Genomic DNA, 25079 nt, shown 5'->3' with positions numbered 1-25079 from the left:
CACACAAACTTTGGATAACCTTTTTGAAATTAACCCTAATGCTCAGATCTCCATACAAAGAACCCCCTCTGCACCATGGGATTTGAATCTGGTACTTGAGTCTCTTATTTCTCCCCTTTTTGAACCTTCAGCAAGTTGTGACTTAAAGTTCTTGTCCAGGAAAACCTTATTTTTAATAGCAATCACTTCTGCCAGGAGAATATCGGAAATACAAGCCTTGTCTTTAATCTTTCATAAGGACCGGGTCTGCCTCTGGACAAATCCCTCCTTCCTACCAAAGATTGTTTCCAAGTCAGATATCAATCAAACTTTACATCTCTGTCTTTTTTCTCAATTTTTCCAATAAAGGGGAATATTGTCTACATTTACTAGGTGTACACAGACAATTATGTTTGTCTTCACAAAACAAAGGATATTAGAAAATCTGACCAGCTATTTAAAGTTACCCTGGCGAAATGGCTTAAGGACTTGTATCACCTTTGTTTACAACAGAAAGGGGCTCCACTCGCCAGGTCCTGTTAACACACATTCAGCGAGAGCTATAGCAGCATCTGCAGTTTTTCATGCAGCAGCATCATGGGCATCTCCTCATACCCTTATTACGCATTACAAACTGGACCAGGTCTCTTGGGGATGTGCATCATTCAGCTAGGAATATTCTTTCTTGAGACCTCCCAAGATTCAGGTAGCTAGGGACTCTGTCCCACAGTCAAGGATTATGTGAAGACTGACAACAGATAAAGAAGTTATGTCTTATCATAATGTTCCATTTGTGTTGTCAGTCTTCACTAATCCTTGACATTCCCTCCTTCCCCTGGCTTTTAAAACTCTTGGTGGACTGAATATTCCACAAAGACGGTCTTCATAATAGGAATGCAGATATGGCCTCTTATCTATTTATTATTTTATTTTTTGTATTTATTGCATTTGTTAACCAGGAAAGTCCACTGGACCTGAAAAGAACCCATTTTCAGTGGAAGCCCGGGGAGAAAAGCTCCACAAAATTACATAAAATTACAGTAAAATCACTTAGAAAAACAAGATCGTGCAGTACTGTTGCATTGCATGAGACTGGTAACTAGAGGCAGTGGTGTAAGAAGAAAATACAATCATTGACATATAGAAATACAATCATTGGCATATAAAAATCATATAGTACAATTATATTCCATGACTTTGTGTAATAGAAGCAACAGTGCCAGAATAAAGAAAAATTAAAATCATTGATATGTGCAAGTAAAGACGGACCATTTCCAAGATGTTTGTGAATGCTATTTACATTGGTGCATAGGGTGGATTCAAGTACACAAGAAAGTAATAAACTCCAGGTATGCAGCTGTGAAGAGATTAAGTACAGAGTGAAAGACAGAGGGGGATATAAGTGAGGAGGTTGGATAGGCCCAATGAAAGTGACCAGGAGAAGGATGGAAATGATGTGATAGAGGTATAGCACTGGGAGGTAAAGTCAAGAGGTGTGGTTGTGTGTTTGGGAACAGGGGTATAGCCATTTAGAAGAGAGTTACTGTTTGAGGGAGTTTTTAAAGGAGGTCAGGTTGCCGATTGCTCTGAGTGATGGGGGGAGATTATTCCATGCCTTGGATACATAGTAGGAAGGTAACATTTGGCTGACTGAGAGCTTTGGTTTCTGAATGGATAGTAGCATTTTGTTTTCGGACCTTAGGTGCCGGTTTGGATGATACATGGACAGAATGGAAGAGAGGGAAAGGAAAGTTTCTGGGTGGTAGTTGAGCTTATGGGCTGTAGTTAATTGTAAGAATGTGAGATAGTGTTGGGATTCTAGCCAATTAAGTTGATGCAGAGCATAACAATGATGGGTAAGATATTTAGCATTTGTAGCAAATTTGGTGACTTTATTATAACAAGAATCTAGTTTTGTTTGCAAAGCTTCCCACATACTAATGCTGACTCACCAGGAACTCCACCTTTGCACTCCCCTACAGACCTTCTTTCACACTTGCATCCATCACATGGATAGGAGCAACATAGAGAAGTTTTGGAATCAGGAAGGAAGAGGCCAAAGCCTTTTTAACAGAGATTGAGAAAATAGCTGTGCCTGTACAGGGCACTTGGTGTTTGATGTTTTTTTTTTTTTGATGTTACTGTAAATGTGCAGGTCGAATGTTAATTTGTCATCAGTGATGACTCCTAGTAATTTGGTGCTGGGGACAACTTCAGTAATGGTGTTATTTTGGGAGTGAATGGAGAATAGTGACTTGCCAACAGAGCTGGGTTTAGTGGGGGTAAATATTAAAAGTTTTGTTTTATTGGGGTTCAGAGCAAGATGGTTCTGTGATATCCAGGTTTCCGTGGAAGTAAATGCTTCTTGGGTGAGATGCTGTGAAGTAGAGGCAGATTTAGCAGTGCAGATGATGGTTGTCATCTGCATATTGGATGACTGCTATGGACGAGAGAGGAATGAAAGTTATTGACAAATATGCTGAATAAGAGGGGAGCCAGTATTGATCCTTGGGGATGCCTGTGTTTGTGGTTATGAAAGGGGAGGAAGTGTGTAACAATTTAGTAGATTGCTGCCTGTTGTTGAGATAGTTAGTCAATCATTGTATGGTAGGGGGAAATAGCCTGAGATTAGTGAGTTTATTAAGCACAAGGGAGTGTGATATAAGTTTATAGATGTGTACTAAGCCAATGGTCCTGGAACCTTTACAAACCTAGCCCATAGAAGTGCCCTGGCATTGTGCTGCCTGACATTTTTCAGTGCCTCTATCAAGTAGACCCACTGCAATGATCCCTGGGTTGAACTTTCTATTACCCATCCACTCATCAAGATTTCTCTTGAAGATGGACATCGAGGTGCTCTGCTTGACAAGTATGGGAAGTCTATTCCAGAGCATGGGCAGTCTCTGGGTGAGGAACCTGTCCCTCCAGCATGTTCTGTTGATTATAGTAGTGAGGTTGAGGTCTCTGGAGGGGTGTGGTGTGGGGTGATTGGGATTTCCTTTGATGTAGCATTTCTAACAGAGCTGAGTCAGACATGGCTTTGTAAGTCAAGCAGAGATTGCCTCCAAGGAGGCGATATGAGACAAGAGAATAGCTAGACTCTTTTGAGCCTGTCAGTGTAGGACATGTGTTTAATGCCGAGGATCCTCTTCGTGAGGTACTTCTGTAGCCTCTCCAGCTATTGCAGGTGTCTAGTAAGGTGCATGCCAAATGGGGCATTATACTCGATTGGTCTAATGAGGCAAGAGTAGAGCAAGACTATGACCTCTTTCTTCCTGGATCCAAAATCCTTGGTAATGAGAGGTGCCACATAAAATGACTTTCTGACCACAGTGGCAATGTGGTGGTTGGAGAGGTTGCAGTCAACCTGCGGCTCCAGATCTCTTGTAACACCTTCAGTGTTCAGTGGGTTCCCATTTATGTGGTAATTAGTGGGAACTGAGTTTTTACCAAAGGGGATGACTATTCTGTTGCATTTTTTGGCGTTAAGCTTAGGGTCATGGTTTTGACACCAGTCATTGGTAGGTTATTTGCATCACCTGAGGAGTTAATGGCTCCCAGCTTGGAGTCATCTATGAACTTGGTCAGCTAGAGTCCCTTTGTGTTGGCCTGGACTTCTGCAAAGTAGATGCCGAACAGGAAGACCCAGGACTGATCCCTGTGGGACTACACTCGTGACTGGTCAGCAGTCTGACTTGGAGTTTGCTACTTTCGCACTGTGTTCTATCTGTGAGCCAGTTTACAATGCAGCTAGTGATATAGTGGTTGATGCCTAGTTTGAGTTTATCAATAATTCCCTAGTGAGGAATGGTAACAAAGGCCTTGGGCAGATCAAGGTAGGATGTATGCACTGCCTTACCTTCATCCACAGCCCTGGTGACCGACTCAAAGAAGTCAACCAGGTTGAGCAGGCATGACCTCCCTTTCAAAAAGCAGAACTGTGTGGGGTCCAGAGTTTGGAGATTTCCTATTTCTTTGTGTCAGGTCCATGATGATGCGCTCCATAGCTTTACATATCAGAATAGTCAGGCTAATGGGGCAATAATGCCTTTGAAAGATCTAGCAATAATGCTGAGACTGTCTCCAGCATCTCATGCTCTATTTACCATGTCAAGGAATGAAATAAGGGCTGTGGTTAGTACTATGTCCTGGTCTAAAGCCATGTTGAGTAGGAGAGAAGATTTGGTGGTGTATCAGGTGACTGCGGTGCTGGGTATAGATACATTTCTCTAGAACTTTTGAGATTGGGGAGAGAATGTCAATTGGGCGGAAATTTGAGATGTCAGTGTTATTGCCGCCTTTGTGAAGTGGTAGAATATATATATATTTTTTAAGAGATCAGGTGTGCAAGATTCCTGAATGGATCTATTTAGGAGGATGCTGATAGGATATGCAGTGGAGGAGGCTGAGAGTTGTAAGTATTAAGCTGGTAAGTTATCAGGGCTATTGGTACAGGGTTTGAGTTTGTGAAGAGGTTTTTTGATAATGGGGGTGGGAATGGATGCAAGTGTGAAAGAAGGTCTGTAGGGTAGTGCAAAGGTGGAGTTCCTGGTGAGTCAGCATTAGTAGGTGGGAAGCTGGTGGGAAGTTTTTTATGGTGTCTATGAAGTAATTATTAGAGGGAGGCTATTTCAGATGGAGTTTTTCTGGGTTTGGGCATGGATTGTTGGATCCAGGGTGGGAGTAGGGAGTTGACTGCACCCCAAAATTCTTTGGGGTTTAGTTTGTTGGTCTTGGATGGTGTGGAGATATTCTTTTTTGTTTTTGATAACTAGGCGTTTGGCCTGGTTGCAGAGAAGTTTTGTATAGATAGAGGTTAGAATGCATTTTTTTTGTCAGGTTTTCCAAGCTTCGTCTCTAGTGGACATAACTTGCTTTGTGGACTTTTTAAGCCAAATTGCATGTTTGGACTTGATCCTGTTTAACCGGAGTGGGGCAAGACTATTTAGGATCCTGAGAAATGTATAATTAAAGAATTTTACTGCCTTAAGTGGGGAAATTTTAGTGGGCTCCAGTTGGTTTTATGCAGAATGTCATTGAAGGTATTTGGAGAGAAATGGGATAGGTCGCTGCTGTATCTATATTGGTGGGAATTTGATAAGGAGATGGGCTTTCTTATAATGAATGCTGGGGAGTGATCACTGATGCTATTTGGGAGAGTCCCTGAGGTAATTTGTTCTGGGTCGGAGACCAAGATCCAAGACAAGATAGAGCCTTTGTCTACCTTTGTATTGGGTCTAGTGATATCCGAGATTGTGTATAGATTTGAAGGTTAATGGCAGTAGAGGGGTTTTTAGTGGATATATCTAGCCAGTTTATATTGACGTCACTTTGGGTGATGGTTTGTTATATTGCTTGTTGTCCAGGCAAGAATGTCTTCAAGAATGGGAGTATTATTGCCTGGGGGAATGTATAGGACTATCATGTAAAGGGTTTTAAGTTTTAGGAAGGTTATCAATAGCCTCTGCTGTGGAGAAGTGGGGAATAGGCTTGGAGTATGGGATTACTATAAAGGAGCTAGGGAATAGTAAGGCGATGCCACCACCTTTTTTATGTAGTCTATCATTTCTAAGGCAGGAGTAGTTTGAGGGTAATAATTCAGAGTCTTTAATAGCCAGGTTTCTGTGACAACAGCAAAGTCTGGTTTGTTGATTTAGCCATGCATGCAGTGGGGGTTGTTTCTAATGCTTTGGAGGTTAATAGTTATGAAATTTAGGGATTTTGTGGAGTTGGGAGAGGGGAGGGTAAGGGCTAGGGTTGGGATGTATGTCACCACAAAGGACTAGTTCATTGAGAGCAGAGATAATAGGTAGGAATAGTTTTCTTTTTTAGGAGTTTGGAAGTACTTGAGGTTATGGTTGTAAGGGTGGTTGTGGTTTGGGGCAAGGATGATAAACTTCTTTAGTAATAGTAAGTTAGTACTATAAAACTAGGAGCAGATGGCAGAGTAGCTGAGAAGCTTGTTTGAGTGGATTGATGTGGTGGGGAGGGTGTGGAAGGTGTGTAGTGTGTTTGAAATGTTGATTTGTGAATGAGAGAGGAAGATAGTAAAAATGAGAAAAAACTGTTCAGTGTAAAAGACATGGCTGTGTAAAGTTGGGAAGAAAGAGGTTATGGTAATAGTTGGGAGAGATGTATGGTAGGTAAGGTAGGGTATAGTTATGAGACAGGTATGGTAGGTAAGATAGGGTATAGGGAGAGGAGAGAAGGTCAAGAAGTGGTGCAGTTGAACTGTTGGGGTTGGTAGCTGTGGAAAGTGGGGGTGGGGTTAGAAGAAGGGTGTGGGGTGGGGAAGGAGGGAGATTTGGGAGAGGGGGAGGAGAGAGTAAAAAAGGGTGTATGTATGGTGGATAGAGATGATTGGTGGGAGGTGTGTGGAGGTGGAGTGTTGTGGTTAGAGGAATGGTGGATAGGAGGGGCTTAAGGATAACCAACTGTAATTGAAGTGTGGGGTGGGTTGGAATGGGGGTAGGGTAGAGCAGCAGAGTGAGCCCAAGCGTAGTGAGGATGAACAGAGCAGGGCCCGCCCAGCAGGAGGAGGCAGAGGAGCCATCAGTCAAGCACAGGATAGCTGGTAAGTTATGTGTAATTGGGCTGCAAGACAACCTTTGGAGGGGAGAACTGCATGTGAGAGAGGAGCTTATGTTCTCAAGCTTTAGAGGTCTGTGGTACTTAGAAATACGGTAAAAAATGGCAGCAGGTTAGGTGTTTTTTTTGTTTTATTTCTTGTCCGTCATTATAGTATGCAAACGTGATCTGAGGTAATTTGGTGAGGAGCACTGTGAGTAGAGCTTAACTCGAGAGTTGTGGAAGGTGCGAGCTGGAATAACGGCAGAGTTGGTTCCAAGGCTCAGAACCAAGCCCACAATCCCATAGTCAAGGATTAGTGTAGATGAACAACACAGATGGAACATTATGGCAAGATATAACTTTATTCTTTTTTTTTTCTAATTTGACAAATTACTATTTCTTCAGTTTTAATCTGAAGTTGAGTTTATTGACTTTTCTCCTTTACTTCTAGGTAACATCTCCTTTCCTTTGTTTTGAACTGTTTTATAACTATTAATGCAGAAAATCTACAATGGAGTAAACTCCCAAAACTTTAGTCTTTTACCAGACATTTTTTCTCCATTATTGTGACAGTTTATTTTACCTTTATTTTTCCATTTTGGTGTCAGAGTTTTATTACTATCGATATTTCTTTTATATATTACATTTATAATAGTTATTTAAATTCCATTGCTGCAACCTTGGTTATTTTGTTTAGGACTGCAGTTTTTATCATGAGCTTCTGTGGACAGGAAAGAATAAACTGATGTAAAGGCTTTACTGCTATTTTTTTTCCAAAGCCATTGCTGGGGCTCAACCCCCCCCCCCCTCCCAGTGTATAAAATGTAATGACCTGTCACAAAGTCTAGCTTATTGGATTCTCTAGTCCTTGCTGCTTAAGAACCAAAAAGAAAGAACAAAAACTGCATCCGAAGCTGTCTTTTTCAACAGTCATCAGATCCGACCACACAGTTCTTCAGAACTTGAACAAAAGAAATTAATATTGAAAGGTTTGCTGCTAACTACCTTTTTTGTCAGAACATTGCTGGGACTCCATATTTAAGGACCCTTCAAAAGGTCCCAGTTCGGACCCAGCCACCTCGGATCCGATCTCTCTAAGATGATCTCTGGATCTTAAATTCTCCTTGGATCCAACAGGTTATACTCCTATTATTGGATCCTAATTTTTTTCAGATCTGACAGACATAATTTTTATCTTCAGATGGTGATTACAAATCCAAAGTCCACTAGGGCTCTTTTCAGATCCTAAGAATTCACCTCTAAACCAACAGGTCTGCTGTTACTTCTGCAGTGGATCCTAAGCCTTCAGATCAGAAAGACATAAGCCTTATCATGGAGACATGGAATGATTTTGGATCCAAGCTGTCCAGATCCAAAGCATTTCCAACTTCCTTCGGATGCTAGGCTTTCAGATCTGACAGAAGTCTGACTCCAGAGAAACTAGGAAGTTTTTCAAATCCAAAGTCCCTCCGGTCCTCTTTGGATCCCAGTTTCTCCTTGGATCCGGCAGGTTTTGGTTGATGTTCTTGTTGTTTCACTGTTGCAGTCATCACATTTGGGTTATCCCTGCCAAAGTAGCCCTAGGCTGGCCCGAATACAAGAGGCTTAGTATTTCTGCGTCGGCTGCTGTCACTTCAGGACTGATGTCAGGTCATCAGTAGTATAAAGTAAGGCGGCTAACGCCATTACATCAATCTTTCTTGCCGAGGAGCCAGAAGCAGTTCCCATGAGTGCCAGTCGGCTGCTACCTGAGTTTCATCTTCCGAATTGAAGCTGAAGTCTTCTAAAGCTAAGTACCCCATTGGGGATCCTTTTTTCTTGCTCTAACCGATGTCAGAAAAAGTTAACAATTGTCTCACCTGTGGAAAACAAATACCACACCGAGAGTTTAATTCTTACTGCGTCACTTGCTTAGGCCCAGACCACGACATCCCTCGCTGTCGCTTTTGTACTTTGTTCAACGCCAGAACTATACATCATCGGGCCCTTATTGTAGCTAGATATTTTTGCTCACAGTCCTCAAATTCCAATATGGCTTTGGTAAGCCATCTGACAGCAGATCTTCTGAAAAAAACGTAAGGATAAAGACAGACAGACCGCACAGGTCCACACCTACTGACGATGCTTCCATAAAGCTAGTCGCTAGATCTCCGGTCCTCAGTAAGGTGCTTTCGCAGACCCTGATGCCCGCTTCTGTAGATTCGCAAGCCGCTACCGAGACCCTTTCAGAGTCCGGTATGCCGCAAAACTGTTCGATTTAGGATCCTGCGGTTGTCTCTACCTTGGATGGTTTTGGAACTGCTGAGCAGGCACCGGCTTCCGAGGAAGTACTTTGAACTACTGATTCTCGACACTGACTACTTTCGCATCTACCATTCTTTCGAATACAATTGAGTTTCTAAGGCCAAGGGTATGAACCACGCCCAAGAAAGACAACCCAATCTCAGACACCTGCTTTCTTGCCTCAGTCTCAAATGCTTAAAATGGCGAAAGACCTAATGCTGGTCAGAGGAAGCAAAGCTACCCCTTCCAAAAGAGAGATCTGTCCCCAGTAGTTTTATCTGAACAGGCGTCCGATGACTCTGATGCATCTGAATATGAAGACATGCAACCCCTCTCTGCTTATAAGGATTCTGATGCAGAGGAATCCATTCCTTCAGCCTCTCCACCCGAGGACATTTCCTTTGGGGAAACCCTTCATACTTTAAGAGAGCATTTCCAGTGGGAATGTCAGGACTACCCTAGGTCTAAAAAGAGACTCCGAGAATTCTTAGACGTTCCACAGCACAGACTCCAGGTCATTCCCTCAGTATTAAGAGTCCATGACTCTCTCAAATTTCTTTTCAAAAATCTTACTGCTGACCCTGAGGTTATTTCTCAAGGGCCTAAAGGAATTAAAGTAACTTCTGCTAAGAATCCCACTCTCTCAGATAGGGATTCCCAAGCACTAGGCAGATGGGGTAAAAAAGTATACACCTCTGCCACTCTTGCTATCAGAGCACTAAATTGTCAGTTCCATATGCTAAAATTTTAGCAACATACCATGGAACTCCTCAAACAAAAAATATCATCCTTTCCTGCTTGTGCAGAAAATAGTTACAAGAGTTAATACATTCTGCAAGTCAAGTAACTAAGCACACCTTACACTGTGGTTTTGATGCCCTAGAAGCTTCTTGCAGGGCAGCAGTCACCGGTTCTGTCCTTAGAAGGCATGCTTGGCTTAAGAAACAACTCTTGCCAGACTGTCAAATCTAAATTATTGGATGCACCCTTGCATAAAGACAACTTATTTGGCACCAAGGCAGAGGAGGTCTTAAAGATGGAAGAAAAAGCTAAATCTATGCAGACAGTTAAGGATTTCCTACAGGTCCAGCCACCTAGGCTCAGTAGCCATTGCCCCTCCAAACACTGGTCCTTTTCTGCCCCCTCCAGGTCAGTTCAGCCCAGACCCTGGGGAAACTGACCCCCCCCCCCAAACAGCAGCCACAGGGAATGCAGCAATGAAAGCAATGGAGTTCCTAGTCTTTAAAAGCAGGGGGTGCTAAGCCCACCCACTCATGGTAAGAACTCACACTGACTTTCCACTTCCACCCCCTCCCTCTGCCCACCTGTACTTGCCCTAGGAGGAAAACTCTCCTTCCACCCAAGCACCTGGGCCAACATTACCAATGACCGCTGGGTCCTCAACATAGTCTCCCAGGCATACAGATTTTATTTCCACACACTACCAACCACAAAAGGGTTCCCAGCTCTTTCTCCAAACCAGTGGGCATAGGTGAAAAAGCAAGTCCATTCCCTGCTCTCCATGAGAGCAGTAGAGCATGTTCCTGCAGAACAGATAGGCCAAGGTTTCTACTCAATACTTTTTCTGGTACCCAGAAAAGAGGGCACGTGGTGCCCCATCCTCGATCTATTCATTCTAAATACCTTCCTGGTGATACCAAAATTAAAAATGCTCACCCTCCAGCAACTACTTCCTATGCTCTCTGGGAATGCTTGGCTAGCCACCCTAGACCTAAAAGATGCCTACCTCCACATTCTTATCAGGGAATCATGCAGGAAATATCTATGTTTCAAGGCAGGATCTCTGCACTTTAAGTTCTCTGCGCTTCCCTTTGGCTTATCTACTGTTCCCAGAGTTTTCACAAAATGTCTGGCTCCTGTCATTGCCTTTTGCAGACAAAGAAATGTACAAATTTACCCATACTTGGACTGCTTAATTCAGGCAGACAGGAAAAGCTGCTCAAGCACCTGGCCTTTGTGAAATCCCTACTGACCTCCCTAGGGTACACCATCAATGAAAAGAAATCCAAACTAATACCCGCTCAAAGGATTATATTCCTGGGAGGAAGCCTGGACACAGGATCCCAGATGGCATTCCTTGCACCAGAAAACCAAACTTAGCTGACAGCCTACTTCTATCAACTAGCCACCCAGACCCCAGTTATCCGCAAGGAAAATTCTGCAAGCTCTGGGGTTCATGGCATCTTGCAGTTCTGTTCATTCCATATGCCAGACTGCATATGAGGAAACTTCAGTGGTACCTAAAAAGCCCTTGGTGTAAACACACTCAGGACCTGGAAACTCTTATACTAATGATACCTTGCCTGAGGAAAGATTTTCTTTAGTGGGCAGCAGCATGCTCCCACAGCAAGGGGCTACCTTTCTCAGCACCCCCTGCTGCCCAGACCCTCACCACAGACTCATCAGACTATGCCTGGGGTGCACACCTGGACGGCAGGTGCATACAGGGCCAATGGACCCCACAGCAAATTCATCTGCACATCAGAAAGAGATGTTAGCTGTTCAGCATACATTGACATCTTTCAGGCCCCTTCTCTCCCCAGGGGCTCTCCTGATCAAAACACACAACACCACTGTGATGTGGTATATCAACAAGCAGGGAGGGCCTCACTCCTACTCTCTATGCAGGCTGGCCATGACCCTGTGGCACACAGCCTCAGCCATGCAACTACACCTCTTAGCACAATTCCTGCCAGGCTCTCTAAATTCCCTAGCAGACAACTTAATTTTCTGGACCCACACAAGTGGCAGCTATACCAAAGAACCTTCACCCTAATAAGTCCGAAACAGGGCACCCCAAAGGTCAACCTCTTTGCTTCCCCCTCCAACCATCAGCTCAGCAAGTTCTGCACCAGGAAGCCTCATTGCAGGGCCTGGAAAGTGGATGGCCCTATCCCTTCCCCTGGGTCAACCTCTCGGTCTATGCATTTCCCCCACTACCTCTCATTACCAGGGTACTGCTCAAAATAAGGGAGGAAAACCAAGGACAGGTCTGATTGCTCCAGACTGGCCTTGCCAGCACTGGTACCCACTGCTGCGCAGCCTGTCCCCTCTGCCACCATGGCATCTCCCTCCGACACCATCCCTCCTGACCCAGAGGGAAGGAGAATTCATGAATCCCCAATTGCAGACCCTCAGTTTGGCAGCCTGGCTTATTCCGTGACCACTGAGCAATCTGCCAATCTCAGTAAACAGGTTCTAGATGTACGTGAGGCTAGATGCCCTAGCACTAGAAATACTTATGCTGACAAAGGGAAAAGGTTCTGCACCTGGATTCAGGCTAAGTGAGCCGATATGTCACAGCCCTCCCTACCTCTCATCCTGGATTACCTAGCTGACCTGCTACACAGTGGTCTCTCCTTTTCCTCTATTAAAATTCATGCTTCTGCTATCTCTGCTCATTTCAACACTGAGCACCCATTTTTCTCACACCCTCTGATCAAACAGTTCCTAAGAGGGGCTAGCAACTTGAGGCCACCCAGAAAAGCACCTACCCCACCTTGGGACCTAAAGTTAGTGTTGGAAAAGCTCACCCTGCCCCCCTTTGAACCAGCCTCTTCCGCAGAGTTAGTTTCACTCCTGGAAGATGGCCTTCACTTCAGCCAGAAGAGTATACGAGCTACAAGCACTCATGGCTGTAGAGCCCTTCATTATCTTCCATGCTGACAGGGTGTCTCTCATGACTAATCCCATCCTTCATGCTCAAAGCAGTGTCCGGTGTGGTTCTCAACCAATCCCTTCATTTGCCCACCTTTTTCCCTAACTCACAAAACAAGGAGGAAAGAATCCTGCACACTCTAGATGTGCAAAGACAGCTCAGAGTCTATCTAGACAGGACTAAATCATTCAGAAAGACTGATCAATTGCTAGTCAGCTTTGCTGCAGGGGCAGAAGGCAGCTTTGCTGCAGGGACAGAAGGCAAAGCCATATCCAAACAATTAATTTCCAAATGGATAGCACACTGCATCCATTTCTGTTACAAGCAACATGGGAAACCTCCCCCTAAGGGGATCAGGACTCACTCTACCAGAGCAGCCACCACCTCTGCAGCTTTCCTTAGAGTCGTCCCCACCAGGGACATTCTGGAGGCTGCCACATGGACATCTGTTCACACCTTCACCAAGCATTGCCACCTGCCTGTGTTCTCCAAATCCAGGGCAGGCTTTGCCACTGCATTCTTGCAGAGCATCCTAACCAACCCCTAGTCTCCTTGACTGCATCCACCCTTTTCCTCAGCTTTGGGAATCAACCCAAATGTGATGATTGCAACAGTGAAACACAAAGAACATAGTACAGTTGTGTGCACTTACCATAAATGTAGATGTTCGAGTGTATTCACTGTTGCAGTCCTGGTTTCCCTCCCTCCATTCCCCCTTTTCTTCTCTCTCTCTCTCTCCTTACAAGGAACTTTTTGGTATTTGCTTTCTACTGGTGAGGTTCTTGCACCATATCCTGGCTCTCACTTTGGGGGCTCCTGACAGGGCAAGAAAAGCTAATGTAATGGCATTGGCCGCCTTACTTTATCCAACTGACAACCTGACGTCAGTCCTGAAGTGACAGCAGCAGAAGCAGAAATACTAAGCCTCTGGTATTCCGGCCGGCCGAGGGCTACCCTGGCAGGGATAACCCAAATGTGATGACTGCAACAGTGAAATACTCTAACATCTACATTAATGGTAAGTGTACAAAACTGTACTGTACTTCTACATCAGATCCTAACTCTTGAATCCAATGGACACAAGTCTTATTCCAGAGAATTTGAAAGATTTCAGGTCAAAGCTCTTCCAATCCAAAGCCTTTAGAACCTTCTTCACATTCTAGGCCTTTGGCTCCAACAGATGCATTTTAACTCCAGAGAAAAACTAGAAAGACTTTGAATCCAAAGTCCAAGTGCTGCTTTGGGCCATAAGTTCTCCTCGGATCTGATAGGTTTGCTGTTACTTCTTCATTGGATCTTAAGCTTTTGAATCTGACAGACAAATTTTAGTCCACAGAATTTGAAAGATTTCACATGCAAACTCTTGGGATGCAAAAACCTTTAGAACCTCTTTCAGATCCTAAGTCATACTTTGATCCGACTGGCAAAGTCCCTGTGGTGATTAGTTCCCTTCCTTCCAATTTTCCCTTCCAGCTCAATTTTTTTTCAGAAAGTGGATAAGATATGAAATTTTCTGCACCTCAAATCCAGATGGGGATCTTATCAGTTCTGCCCTCTTGTGGATTTGAGTGCATCTGTCAAGTTTAACTTTCTCTCTTCCTAATCAGCCAGCAGTACCCCCACCCCCGAGAGGTTTGGAATCCGATAAAAGAAAAGTACTTTCATTCACTCTTTAGATATACCTGACCATTTCTTTTTAGATAACCCTTGGCTCAGAATGGGTGTGGAACACCAGATCTAAGTGTTTTTTTGGTTTGGTCTTTTTGGTTTGGTCTTGACCTTTTACTTACCTACCTTCCTTATGAGTAACTTGGGGGGGGGGGGGAGTTCCCTGGTAATGCCATTTTTCTCTTACATGGTGCCCAGGACCTATTTTTGGATCCTACCCACTTGTACCACCTACACAGACGTTCAATCCTAAGGTACCTTTTAAGCGACTACAAACAGATTTGGTTAAAGGACTATCTAATTTTCTTTCTGGAATGAAAATTGCTGATGCTCATCCTCCGTAGTCTCTCTCAGGCTACCCTATGGATGTATTTGTCCATGAGGTTTATCTTGCATACTGCGGAACATGTCTTTAGGGATACTAATTCAGGCATTTCCATCAGGAGACCTACCTGGATGAGCCTCGATGATTGTGTTGTCTTTCAAGTCATTTTTCATCAGTGCTACCTTTGACAGTTCTCTTTGGTTTGACCCCACATGTAAGGATGGAAACACCCTATCTGCTGTGGGTGCCCCTTTTTCCGTCCTTTCAAATTTTTTTCCCAGTAATCAGTTGGGAGGTCTAGGTATGTGTTAAGGAGTTCTTTGTGTTTTTTACAAGACACAAGCGAAGATATTTCACCTTGAAGGCACAGAAGGGAGCGATAATAGCTGAAAACCCTAGAGTGGCAGAGGACTCCCACAATTCCAAGAGTCTAGAGATACAAGTGCTCGTGAAAGGAGACCTCAGTGCCCTCCTCTGCAGACAGTCAGGAATCTCTTATCTCTATACCAGGAAGCATGGCTAATCATAACGAAGGATACTTCCTTGCAGAGAAACATTTGCAGAGATTCTATCAGTCCCTTTTTCCCTTCCACCTCCATTACCCAAGAAGCAGCTTAGAGTCATCCGAAAGTTCCCTTTTGACCAATAAAATCTGTAACGGAAACTGACTCAAGATTCTTCTAGTGCCTAAATAAAATAGGATACTGGTGATGGATTTTAAGTCTCACTGTGTTAAACAATTCTGTTTGGCACACTAAGTTGTAGTTAGTCTTGGTTCAGTCCAATTTTTCCGTTCAGAGCAGGGCATCTGGATGAGATTGACTGACCTTCAGGATTAGTACTGTCACATACAATGAATAGACGGTCATGGAAGTAGTTAGAGTTTAGGCCGGGAGCCAGTCAATACCAGTTCAGAGTCCAGTCTTTTGGCCTAGCCACAGCCCCCAGGATGTTCACCTAGTGTATTGTAGTACTGGCATTTCTTTTAAATTTGCAAGGATCCTGCATATTTCCATTTTGGGACAATGGGCTCATTACTGCTCTGACCAAGCTTTGCTGGTGCAAATTTGAGATTGTGTGGTAGACCTGTCCACAATTTGGGATATCCATCAATACGTCACAGTTCTAACCAACCTACATGTTAGAGTTTATAGGAACAATTTTTCAACACAGTGTCTATCCTACCATCTCTACCCCTTTACAGAGTACAAATAGTAGCTCAGAAAATATTTGGTCATACCAGAGGGTCTATATTAGATGAACGAAAGTTCATGTTAGCGAATGCTCACATGAACAAAAATCCATGAACTTGAAACTGCAGTTGAGGGGGGCTGTGCCCCCCACACCCCCCACTAAATATATATATTCCAACTCCAAGAACGTACTACAGTGAGGAAAGGTCAAATATTCTCATCTTCACTGTACCGCGATCTCACAATTGCGGTTTCTAGTTCCTGGATTTTCGCTCATGTGAGCGTTCACTAAGATGAACTTTCATTCATCTAATATAGACCCCATACCAGAGTATCGGCAGGATTGATTCTGCAAGTTCTGGGATCAATGGCGATGGCCCTACTTCCTTACCAAGAATCGATGCTACAAACAAAATGATAAATGGTCTCTCAACCTGTGTTGATAGAGGTAACAGTAACTCAAGTTAAGCAAGGTTATTTTTCAGGGTGAATCCAACCAAAACAACTCTGCTACCCCGACATTTCTTATTTGTCCGCCAAAGGCCACAGTGACCATAGATGCTTCTCAGATTGGATGGAGTGGACAATTCCTGGGGAACACAGTCCAGGGCATTTGGTCCCCCAAGGAGGCCGACTTACATATACTGAAGGTGTAGCAATGGGCAATTTTTTTTTCTTCCAACCGCTTTGTAATTGTAGCTCATTTTCCGAGGAAGTTCAACGTGATAGTCAACTTGAGCAGGTCCATCTTACTTCCTCACAGCTTGTGACTCAGCAACAAAGTGATGGGCATGGTTTATTGATTTTATTTGTGTTCATTCATTCATTCATTCACTTATCATAAGGACAATTTTTCATTCTGTGCCCAGGAGTATAGACTTGAGGCAAATTAAACTACATATTTAAATGGAAGAAATGGTTTATGCAAACTAAACATGTACAACAACGTGGAAGAATATAAAATGATAGGCACTTAGTGCATCTTTATAAAAATTACTTCAGAAAGCAGCCACGGTGAGCAATCCATCCTCACTGTATCTTACTGACCTCTACTAAGATGGTTCCCCTTCCTTTGACCTCTCTTTTTCTGTACTCGCCTTTAATTTTAGATCTGTCTACAGAACTTCTCTCTCACCTGACAGGCATGATTCATCAGCACATCTCTAGCCTAAGACTGACTGCGTAGTTTTTCTCATTTTATTGATAGGCAACCTATGCTTTCTTTTTCGCCCGTCCATTCCGTTCTGTTACCTTCCCATAACAAGTCTGTGTGAGGAATCCCTACAGAAATTTATGGAAAAGATTTTTTCTTTGAGTACAGCAATATCTGGTAGAACCTTTCACAGCTCCAATACATTCTGTCCTTGAATTTCTAGCCAGTTTTTTTTAAAGAGGGTACTAGTTTATTGAATGTCTAACTTCTACTCACAACCTTTCAAAAATTTCTATGTAGATTTTTAGAATTCTTCTCTGGCTTCCTCTAAACTTTGCAAAGCATTTCTAATGGTTTTCTTCTACTTAGTCCTCCTTACAAAGATCCCATACCACCATGGTATATACAGTTGGAACTGCGAACTTTGACGCAGTCATATTTTCAAACTACAGCCAAATGTAATCTAAAATTTTTTACCTGGAACACTATTGTAGTTGCATTTACGTCCATTGGATAATGTCAGAATTTCAAGCTAATAATTATATTTTAAGTTCACATCTTGTTTTTCCACATGGGTAGTGACACTTCATATATCAATGCTTCCTCCCTACCGAGGGCATTGTCAGAATCTAGCATTAACCAATCAAATTAACCTGCCATTTTTGTTCCCAGACTTTCCAAATAAAGGAGAGTATATGCTACTCTTATTAGATGTTTATAGATAATGGCGTTTCTACCTGCACAGAACTAACTACTACTACACAGAACTTTTCTAGAGGGTATTCTGAAGTAATTCTTTCTAAAGCATGGCATAAAGTTTGTAATAGTAGAAGTAGGGGATTGCATACTAGGGGAGAGATGAAGTCAGCCTGAGAATGTGGAAAAATTATTTCTTGTAACTAGGTTTTCCAATTTTTTTCTCCTATTTTGGAGACTATTGTCAGGCAGATTTGGCATGTAGTTACTGAAGATGCCATGGTAGGATTTTTGTTTCTCAAGCTTATCACTTTCTTGTATGGCAGGTATAATTTAAAGGAATTGGTTAATAGAAAAGTTTATGGTATTACTGATGGGAGTAGGGTTGGCACATGATGTAGTAATTGCATGGTATGTAAGAGAGTAAAAAATTTGCATGGTTTGAAAATAAATGGGAAACTTCATTTTGCCAAAGAGAGTTTTGACTGTAATTCTTGTGGGGTAATTTACATTATTGGATGTGACTGCACAAATACGTGTTTGTATATAGGACAAATGACTAGAAAAGTTAAAGTTCGCATTCTGGAACATTTGGGGGACATTAGAAGAAATAATGTAGAAAGTCCAGTTGCTGCTCATTTTATATATAAACATAATGGAGGGGGTTGATTTTTAGTGTGTTGGCACGACCTAATGCTACTATGGGAAATTTTAGAAGAGAACTGAATAGGCTGGAATGTAGAATGATAATAAATTATCACACGCTATATCCTAGAGGCATAAATTCGGAAAGTAATATGACGTTATAAATGTATATGCATATATATAAAATATAAGCATTAATGTTTTATATCAGTGTTGTATAACTGTTATATTTCTAGCACATATCAGTTTTCTTCAAAGAATGATTATTTGCAACAATTATATAATTATGATGGCACTTTAAAAGTCTTGCATTTTTGATATGAGGATTTTAATCATTTCATCACTTGGTTAATTGTTTAAAATGGTGTAAAAGATGTAATAGGATAATTGTTTCAGGTACCTGGTGTGTATAAAAGGAGATGGGGTGGGGGTGTTTAGCATGGTTGAGGTCATGCCACTCTATCCTTAAAATAGATGCCCCCAGTTTTGGCTTGGTTTGGTCTGTCCCTCCTAAAACTGGATGTTTTTTGAGAAGTTAACCTAACCAGTATTTAAAGTGTGTTTATAATTTTGGGCCTTTTTGATTTGTCCCTATTTCTTGAGGTAAAATGTTGAGTGATTAGGAGAGTACTTACCTCCAGGCAACAGCTCTCACCTGAGTTCCTGAAGGCTGTGACAACAATGATCCTACTTGGACATCTACTATTATGGTAAGCTACCAAGACAGTTGTACTTTCTAGATGTGAACTACGAAAGTGTTCTGAAAATCTTGACCCAAACTTTTGATATTCCTGCAGTTAAACTGTGTATTTGGTGACTCTGTTCATAACCTTCAGTCTTCTGTACTTTTATTAAACATACACTAGTTAAGTCAGCAGTAAACAAACACATGTATTGGCTACCCTTTTCATATATTTGAGCTAAGTTAATGTTTTACTTTAAAAACAAATGCAAAAATATGTTATGCATTGATCATCTTTCTCCACAGCATGTGCAGTAGTGAAAGCTATGAGAGTGTGGGTGCGATGTGAAGCTAACATACTATTATCAGAAAACTTTGAAATGTTTCTAGTTTCTTTTGTTGGCTAATGGCTTAACATAAGACAGTTAATTATGTCCTCTTAATTTTGTATTACAGGCTGCTATGGGAATAGCTAACCTAATCGTTATGGCGATGATGAAAGAAGGAACAACAAAAGAGCAGGCTATCAAAAAGATTTGGATGTTTGATTCCAAAGGGCTTATAGTTAAGGTACTGTTTTAAATGGGAATGTAGTGATGTGACAGCAACTTCTAGTGTGTGTGTTTCTGCTTATCTATAAATATGCAGTTGTGCATTTATAATATATATTTGTGCATGTATGTGTGTATGTATATATGTGTGTATATATGTGTGTGTGTATGTGTGTATATGTATATATATATATATATATATATATATATATATATATATATAAAGATATATAGATAGATATAAATGTGTGTGTTTGTGCATAGTGTATGTCTTGTACATACGCTCAGAGATCTATGGGAGGTTGTTTTGACTTTAAACTGTTTTGGAATAGTTTTGCCACTTGGCAATATAATCAGTACTTTTGCTGAAAAACAGTTCTGCTGTTCAGAAGTCATTGATGATTATTATTTTTATTTATTTTTTGTGGGGTGGGGGAAATTGCAGAAAAATTGAGCCAAAATGAGGGACAGTCCTGAAAATCAGGGACTGCTTCTTCTATACACAACGACAAACTGAAATAAGATTGTCATAACAAACACAATTCATATGAAGGTTTAAATTAAAGGTATACAAGGTACAAAGTTATAAAAATAAGGTCCAAAGTTGCTGTGGCTGCATAAATGGAGGTCACAGCACTATCACTTGCTGTATGCAGCAATAGTGCTGATGGGTAAATCAGCAGGGAAATGGGATGTTAAAGTAGTATAGGTGGGAGTAGAAAGAAGACAAAATGATATAGAGAGGAAAACGTAAGACCAAAGCCGTGGGAAAATTGTAGTCAAGTCAACTTATTTTGTATGGCATATTCTGCAGTGTTGCTCTAAAGGAATGAATGTTGTACAGGCAGAGAAATATTTTTTCTAGGTAAGTAAGTTTATCCTGCATATCCCTTCACCTATTCTGTAAATTCTGAGAGCATTAATATAGGCATACCAAGAAGGCTTGCCAACCAAAAGAAAAGGTCCAAGTGAGTGTGCTTGAATAAGAGAAAGCCTGTGTGCTTCAACTGCATTGGATAATTGGCCTTCATGAATTAATAGCCATGTTTTCGGGGTGATAGAAGCATAAATATAAATATATTCTTGTGTAGTATTTGTAGCTTGGGAGCAGTAGGAGCCGAGGAGAAATCCATTAGGAGGTGACCTGTGGTTTAGTTGGAGGCAAGCAGCATCTGTGGAAGTGCAGTTCTGAGTTTTAAGCGAAGCATTCAGCTAGTACTTTTGCAGAACTTCAGCTGTTTAACTTAGATTGGAGGTGGATTATGAGGTAATTAAGAGGTGTACATTGCCTGGTATTTGATAGTTTTTAGCAGGCACAGATGGTTATCAAGAGAATTGCCAGTCTGCAGTTGGGGCATTGTGGAACTGTTTTCATATGGCTGTAGTACCAAGTAGAATGAATTTAGGTTTCTCATAGCTTCCGTTATAGAGTGTAGCTGTTAGTGCTGTTTTGTTTGTTTTTATCTGGTTACTATGTTAATACCTGTTGTATTTTTAACTTGTATACTATATTTAGTTACCGTGCAGTACCCCAGTAAACAAATGAGCATCAACTCTTCACATATAAGGTGGTATAATTATATTATACGAGTCCCAGAGACACTGGCAGTTGAAAATAGTGAATAGAAGTGGTTCTCAAACGGGTACTTGAGGGATATCTGCTTGGTCATGTGTAGGTAAAGTAGGAATCTTTTCAAGTACCACCAATGCATTCTCCTCCCGTATTTCATTTGTTCTGTCTCGCAGCCTAATGGTATATGGTCTACTATATAATGTGTATTTTGGAGTTGTATAAAGAAGTGCACACATTAATTCATCACTGCATGGTACAGTGTAGTGATTCTGTAAGGTAGTCTTCTGTGATTGAATTATACCTTGGAAAGAAGAGGAGGGAGTACTTGAGAGGATAATTATTACTTCGGTCTGACAAGATTTGGTTTCTTTAGTTGATATACCTTGGAAAGGAGAGGCAGTACTTGAGAGGATAATTATTACTTCAGTCTGACAAGATTCGCTTCCTTTAGTTGTTGTTGTGACATTTGCATTTTGTAATGGTCTGACATAATAGTGTGCTACAGTACCTGTATGTTAGACGATCAGAGGTAAAAGATGCACACATGGTAACACATTTTGCCTGCTTTGGGGACCTTATTCCTTCCAGCATGATGTGCATGAATGTATGTCTAGCCCATTGGAATCTGTTAAACTTTGGGCAGGCAGTATCTGTTAGCTTAGCTACTTGTGTTCTGGAAATCTCATTATAGGTGTATACCAGACTAACAACCACTAGGGCCCTTATAAGCCTAACCATGCAGGCCAAATGTGGCCCACAAATTTGAGTTACATAAGGGATGATTTACTAGCTGCCACTTACCCATCAGAGTCATACATGCCAGACCAAGGGTGAATATCCAATTACCCATCCATTTGTCCAGGTTGTACTTAAATAGGAGGAACTCTGCTTCTCATGGATGGGGGAGCCTGTTCCAGAGAATGAGAATTCTCAGAGAAACATGTCTCTCCAGCATGTCCTTTCTACGTCGCAGGCAAAATTTTTATCTTTTAATGTAGTACTTCTGATGCTGTTTGTTTTGCTAATGTGTAAAAGGTTCATCAAAACAAGACTCTCAGAAGACTGTATGATACTGAGTAAAAAGACCAGGCTTTGAGGTGATCAGCATAGGACACTCTGTTTACTCCCTGTATTCTGTGTAAGAAATCTTTGTGGAGGTTACGGTTGCTCCATACGTACCAAAGGAGGCATTTTATTTTTTTTAATTTCTCCAAGCCTTTTGGGTTTCTAATACCATGACTGGAATGGACCCCATTCCTAAATCAAAATATGATTAAAGTTCGTGAAATTAGTATTGTTTCAGTCTTTGATGTCAGCCAATAGTGCTCTTGCAGCACCCGCAGTGTGCCCATTAATGATGACTCCTGCAGTTCGTATGGAGTTACATGTGTTGGTAACATATCTAAATACAGTTGTAAATTCTTTTTTATAAGCTCTGTTGCTCCTACTACAGTTGGAACTGTCTGGGTATCTTTCTTCCACATTGCTATTGTTTCTGCCTGCAGATCCTGATATTTTATGACGTTTTGTCTCTCTCTGTATGCAAGGCACTATAGTCACTGGGTGTGGCAATTTCAATGATCAATGTTACTCTTGTCTTTTCTTGGACCACTACATCCATGTTTCTAGCATCTATCTTTTGAGCTGTTGATAATGGATGATCCTATGTGATGTAAACTTCATTTTCTGTGATGCCTTGTGGCTTATGTTTCCAGTATTTTTCAGCCACTTCAATACCATAATGTTTGCACAATCTCCAGTGCAACTGTCTTGTCACATTATTATGCTTTTCAGTATACAGTCCTCCTGCCATTAGCATGTTGCAACCAGCAATAAGGTGTGCAACTGTTTCCAATTCGTTTCTACAAAACCTACATTTGTCTTTCTCCCACATGTTCAATGGACCAATGTGTACACGGCCCACAATCTTGGGCCACCAATATTAACCTTTCATCTCTTGGTTTGAATTCGCCTCTCCTTAACCATACCTGTGTTCCTTCCTAATCAACATGAGGTTCTTCCAGATGTTTTCTATACTTGCAAACTATATTTATGCTTTTTCCACATTTCTTGCCTTCTCATCTGATACTTCACCTTATATTCTTTTTTTTGTTTTTTGGCACACTCAGTTGCTGCCTGATTTTTATCTACTTCTGGTTTGATTTCCATTTCTGCTTGACTCTGATAAGCTTCTGCTAGATTAAGCAGAGAAGTCATCTTAGATTTATTCTCCTCATGTTTCAAAACTTGCACTACGTTTGGGTCTTGTGAGGTCAGCAGATGTGTGGAGTCCCATGATTGCAGATCTATATGTATAATCAATTTCAAGGAGGCCCATCCTTCCTTCGGAACGTGGAATATATAATCTTGATATACACTGGTTTTATTAATCATTTGGGGAGCATGAATCATCCTTGTTTTCCTATCTAATCTATCCAACATGTTTTGGGGCCAATCAATCACTCCAAAACTGTAACATAGGACAGGAAGAGCAAATTGGTTTATAACTTTGATATTGTTCCTAGATGTCAGTGCTGTTGTCAGGATTAATGTAAGTCTTCTGAAGTATTTCTTACTAAGTTTTCACATTTGTTCATGTTTTATTGTTGATCCTTCATTTCCCAAGTATTTATACACTCATTCTTGCTCAAATTATTTTATATCACATTCTTGCCCCAGACTGATGTTTTCCTGGTGTTGCAGTTTTCCTGCTTTAAAGGTTGCTTTTTGCACATTTATCAAGACCAAATTACATTTTTATCATTTGAAAAAGTTTTGACAACTTGCAGTTGTGCTTTCAGTTCCTCATCTGATGAGCTATACAGTTTTAAATCATCAACAAGGAGAAAGTGAGAAGTCTTTACACTTTGTTTTCTAGGAGCCAGATTATAGCCATGGCCTAAGCTGTTGAGTAAACACCTTATTGGATTTAAGGGCAAGGCAGAATAGTAACGGTGACAGAGAGTCACCCTGGAATATCCCCCTATGAATTTTTATCCCTGGGATAACAATTTGTCCTTTATTATGGCTTAATTGCAAAGTGGTCTGCCACTGTTTCATGGTCACTGTCGTGTACTTTATCGGTGTGGGGTGCATCTTATACATTTTTAAGCACTCTCTTATTCATCCAAATAATGTTCTTTGCTATGCCTCAGACTCACCAAACAGCCAAAAAATAAGTACAATGAAAGAAAAGGTGAGACTCCGCTGGATGTTCCACTGCTTTATTAAAATACACAAAATGTTGTATCCAAAACTGGTAAGAAACTCCAACAAAATGAATTCATTTTGTTGGAGTTTCTTACCAGTTTTGGATACAACATTTTGTGTATTTTAATAAAGCAGTGGAACATCCAGCGGAGTCTCACCTTTTTCATTGTACTCTCTTATTCATGAATGGTAGTCAATCCATGCCATACTTAGATTCTTCCCCTTTTTACAGTTCTCCACTATGACTTTATTTTAACAAATGATCATTTTTTTCCATATGACTTTCATTTTTTGCCTTTTTGTTCTACTACCATACTTAAGTTTTTTTCTGAATGACTATAAACTCTGTCGACATCCATTCCCGTGTATAGCTTATACGTCGTCGGAAGGCAAGTTATTGTGGCCTATAATTTTGAGTAGCTTGCAGGTTCACTATTAAGTAGGAGCATTGTTTTTTCTGTTAGCCAGGTTGGCGTCTGTTCTCTGTGAACATATAGATAGTACTTACGGGTTTATAGTATAACATTGAAGTCGTAAAACGTGGAATGTTATAATATCAAACCCAAAACAGCGAACGCTGAAAATAGCGAAGCTGCAGAACATCAAATTATTTCCTAGGGCAAGAATTTGGCGGGCTGTTTCTGGTGCTTCCCTATTTTCTCCACTGTGGTGCGAAGGTTACTGACCGGGTTAAGGTAAGTGTGCGAACGGACCGGGTTAAGGTGATTGTGGGAATGGGATAGTTAAGGACTTTAGGGTTAGGGAGCAGGTAAGGTGAGTGTGTGATAGTTAGGGACCTTGGGGTTAGGGAAGCAGGTAAGGTGAGTGTGCGATAGTTGGGGACCTTTATGGTTAGGGAGTGGGTAAGGTGA

General features: G+C 41.4%; 1 protein-coding gene across 4 annotated transcripts in view; it reads left to right on the top strand.

Annotated features, from left to right (window-relative positions):
• Positions 1-25079, top strand: part of ME1 (malic enzyme 1) — a 1705192-nt gene that overhangs the window by 1443693 nt on the left and 236420 nt on the right. For all 4 annotated transcript variants that reach the window (XM_044065993.1, XM_044065985.1, XM_044065999.1 and 1 more), the window contains one exon: positions 19330-19443. In XM_044065993.1, the coding sequence (XP_043921928.1) occupies positions 19330-19443 (114 nt within the window). The remainder of the gene's footprint in view (positions 1-19329; positions 19444-25079) is intronic.

This window comes from Protopterus annectens, chromosome 1.part0 (genome assembly GCF_019279795.1).
Source record: "Protopterus annectens isolate FY-2018-M chromosome 1.part0, PAN1.0, whole genome shotgun sequence".
Taxonomy (NCBI): Eukaryota; Metazoa; Chordata; order Ceratodontiformes; family Protopteridae; genus Protopterus; species Protopterus annectens.
The sequence above is the reverse complement of the archived record's forward strand: the minus strand, read 5'-3'. Positions and strand labels throughout refer to the sequence as shown.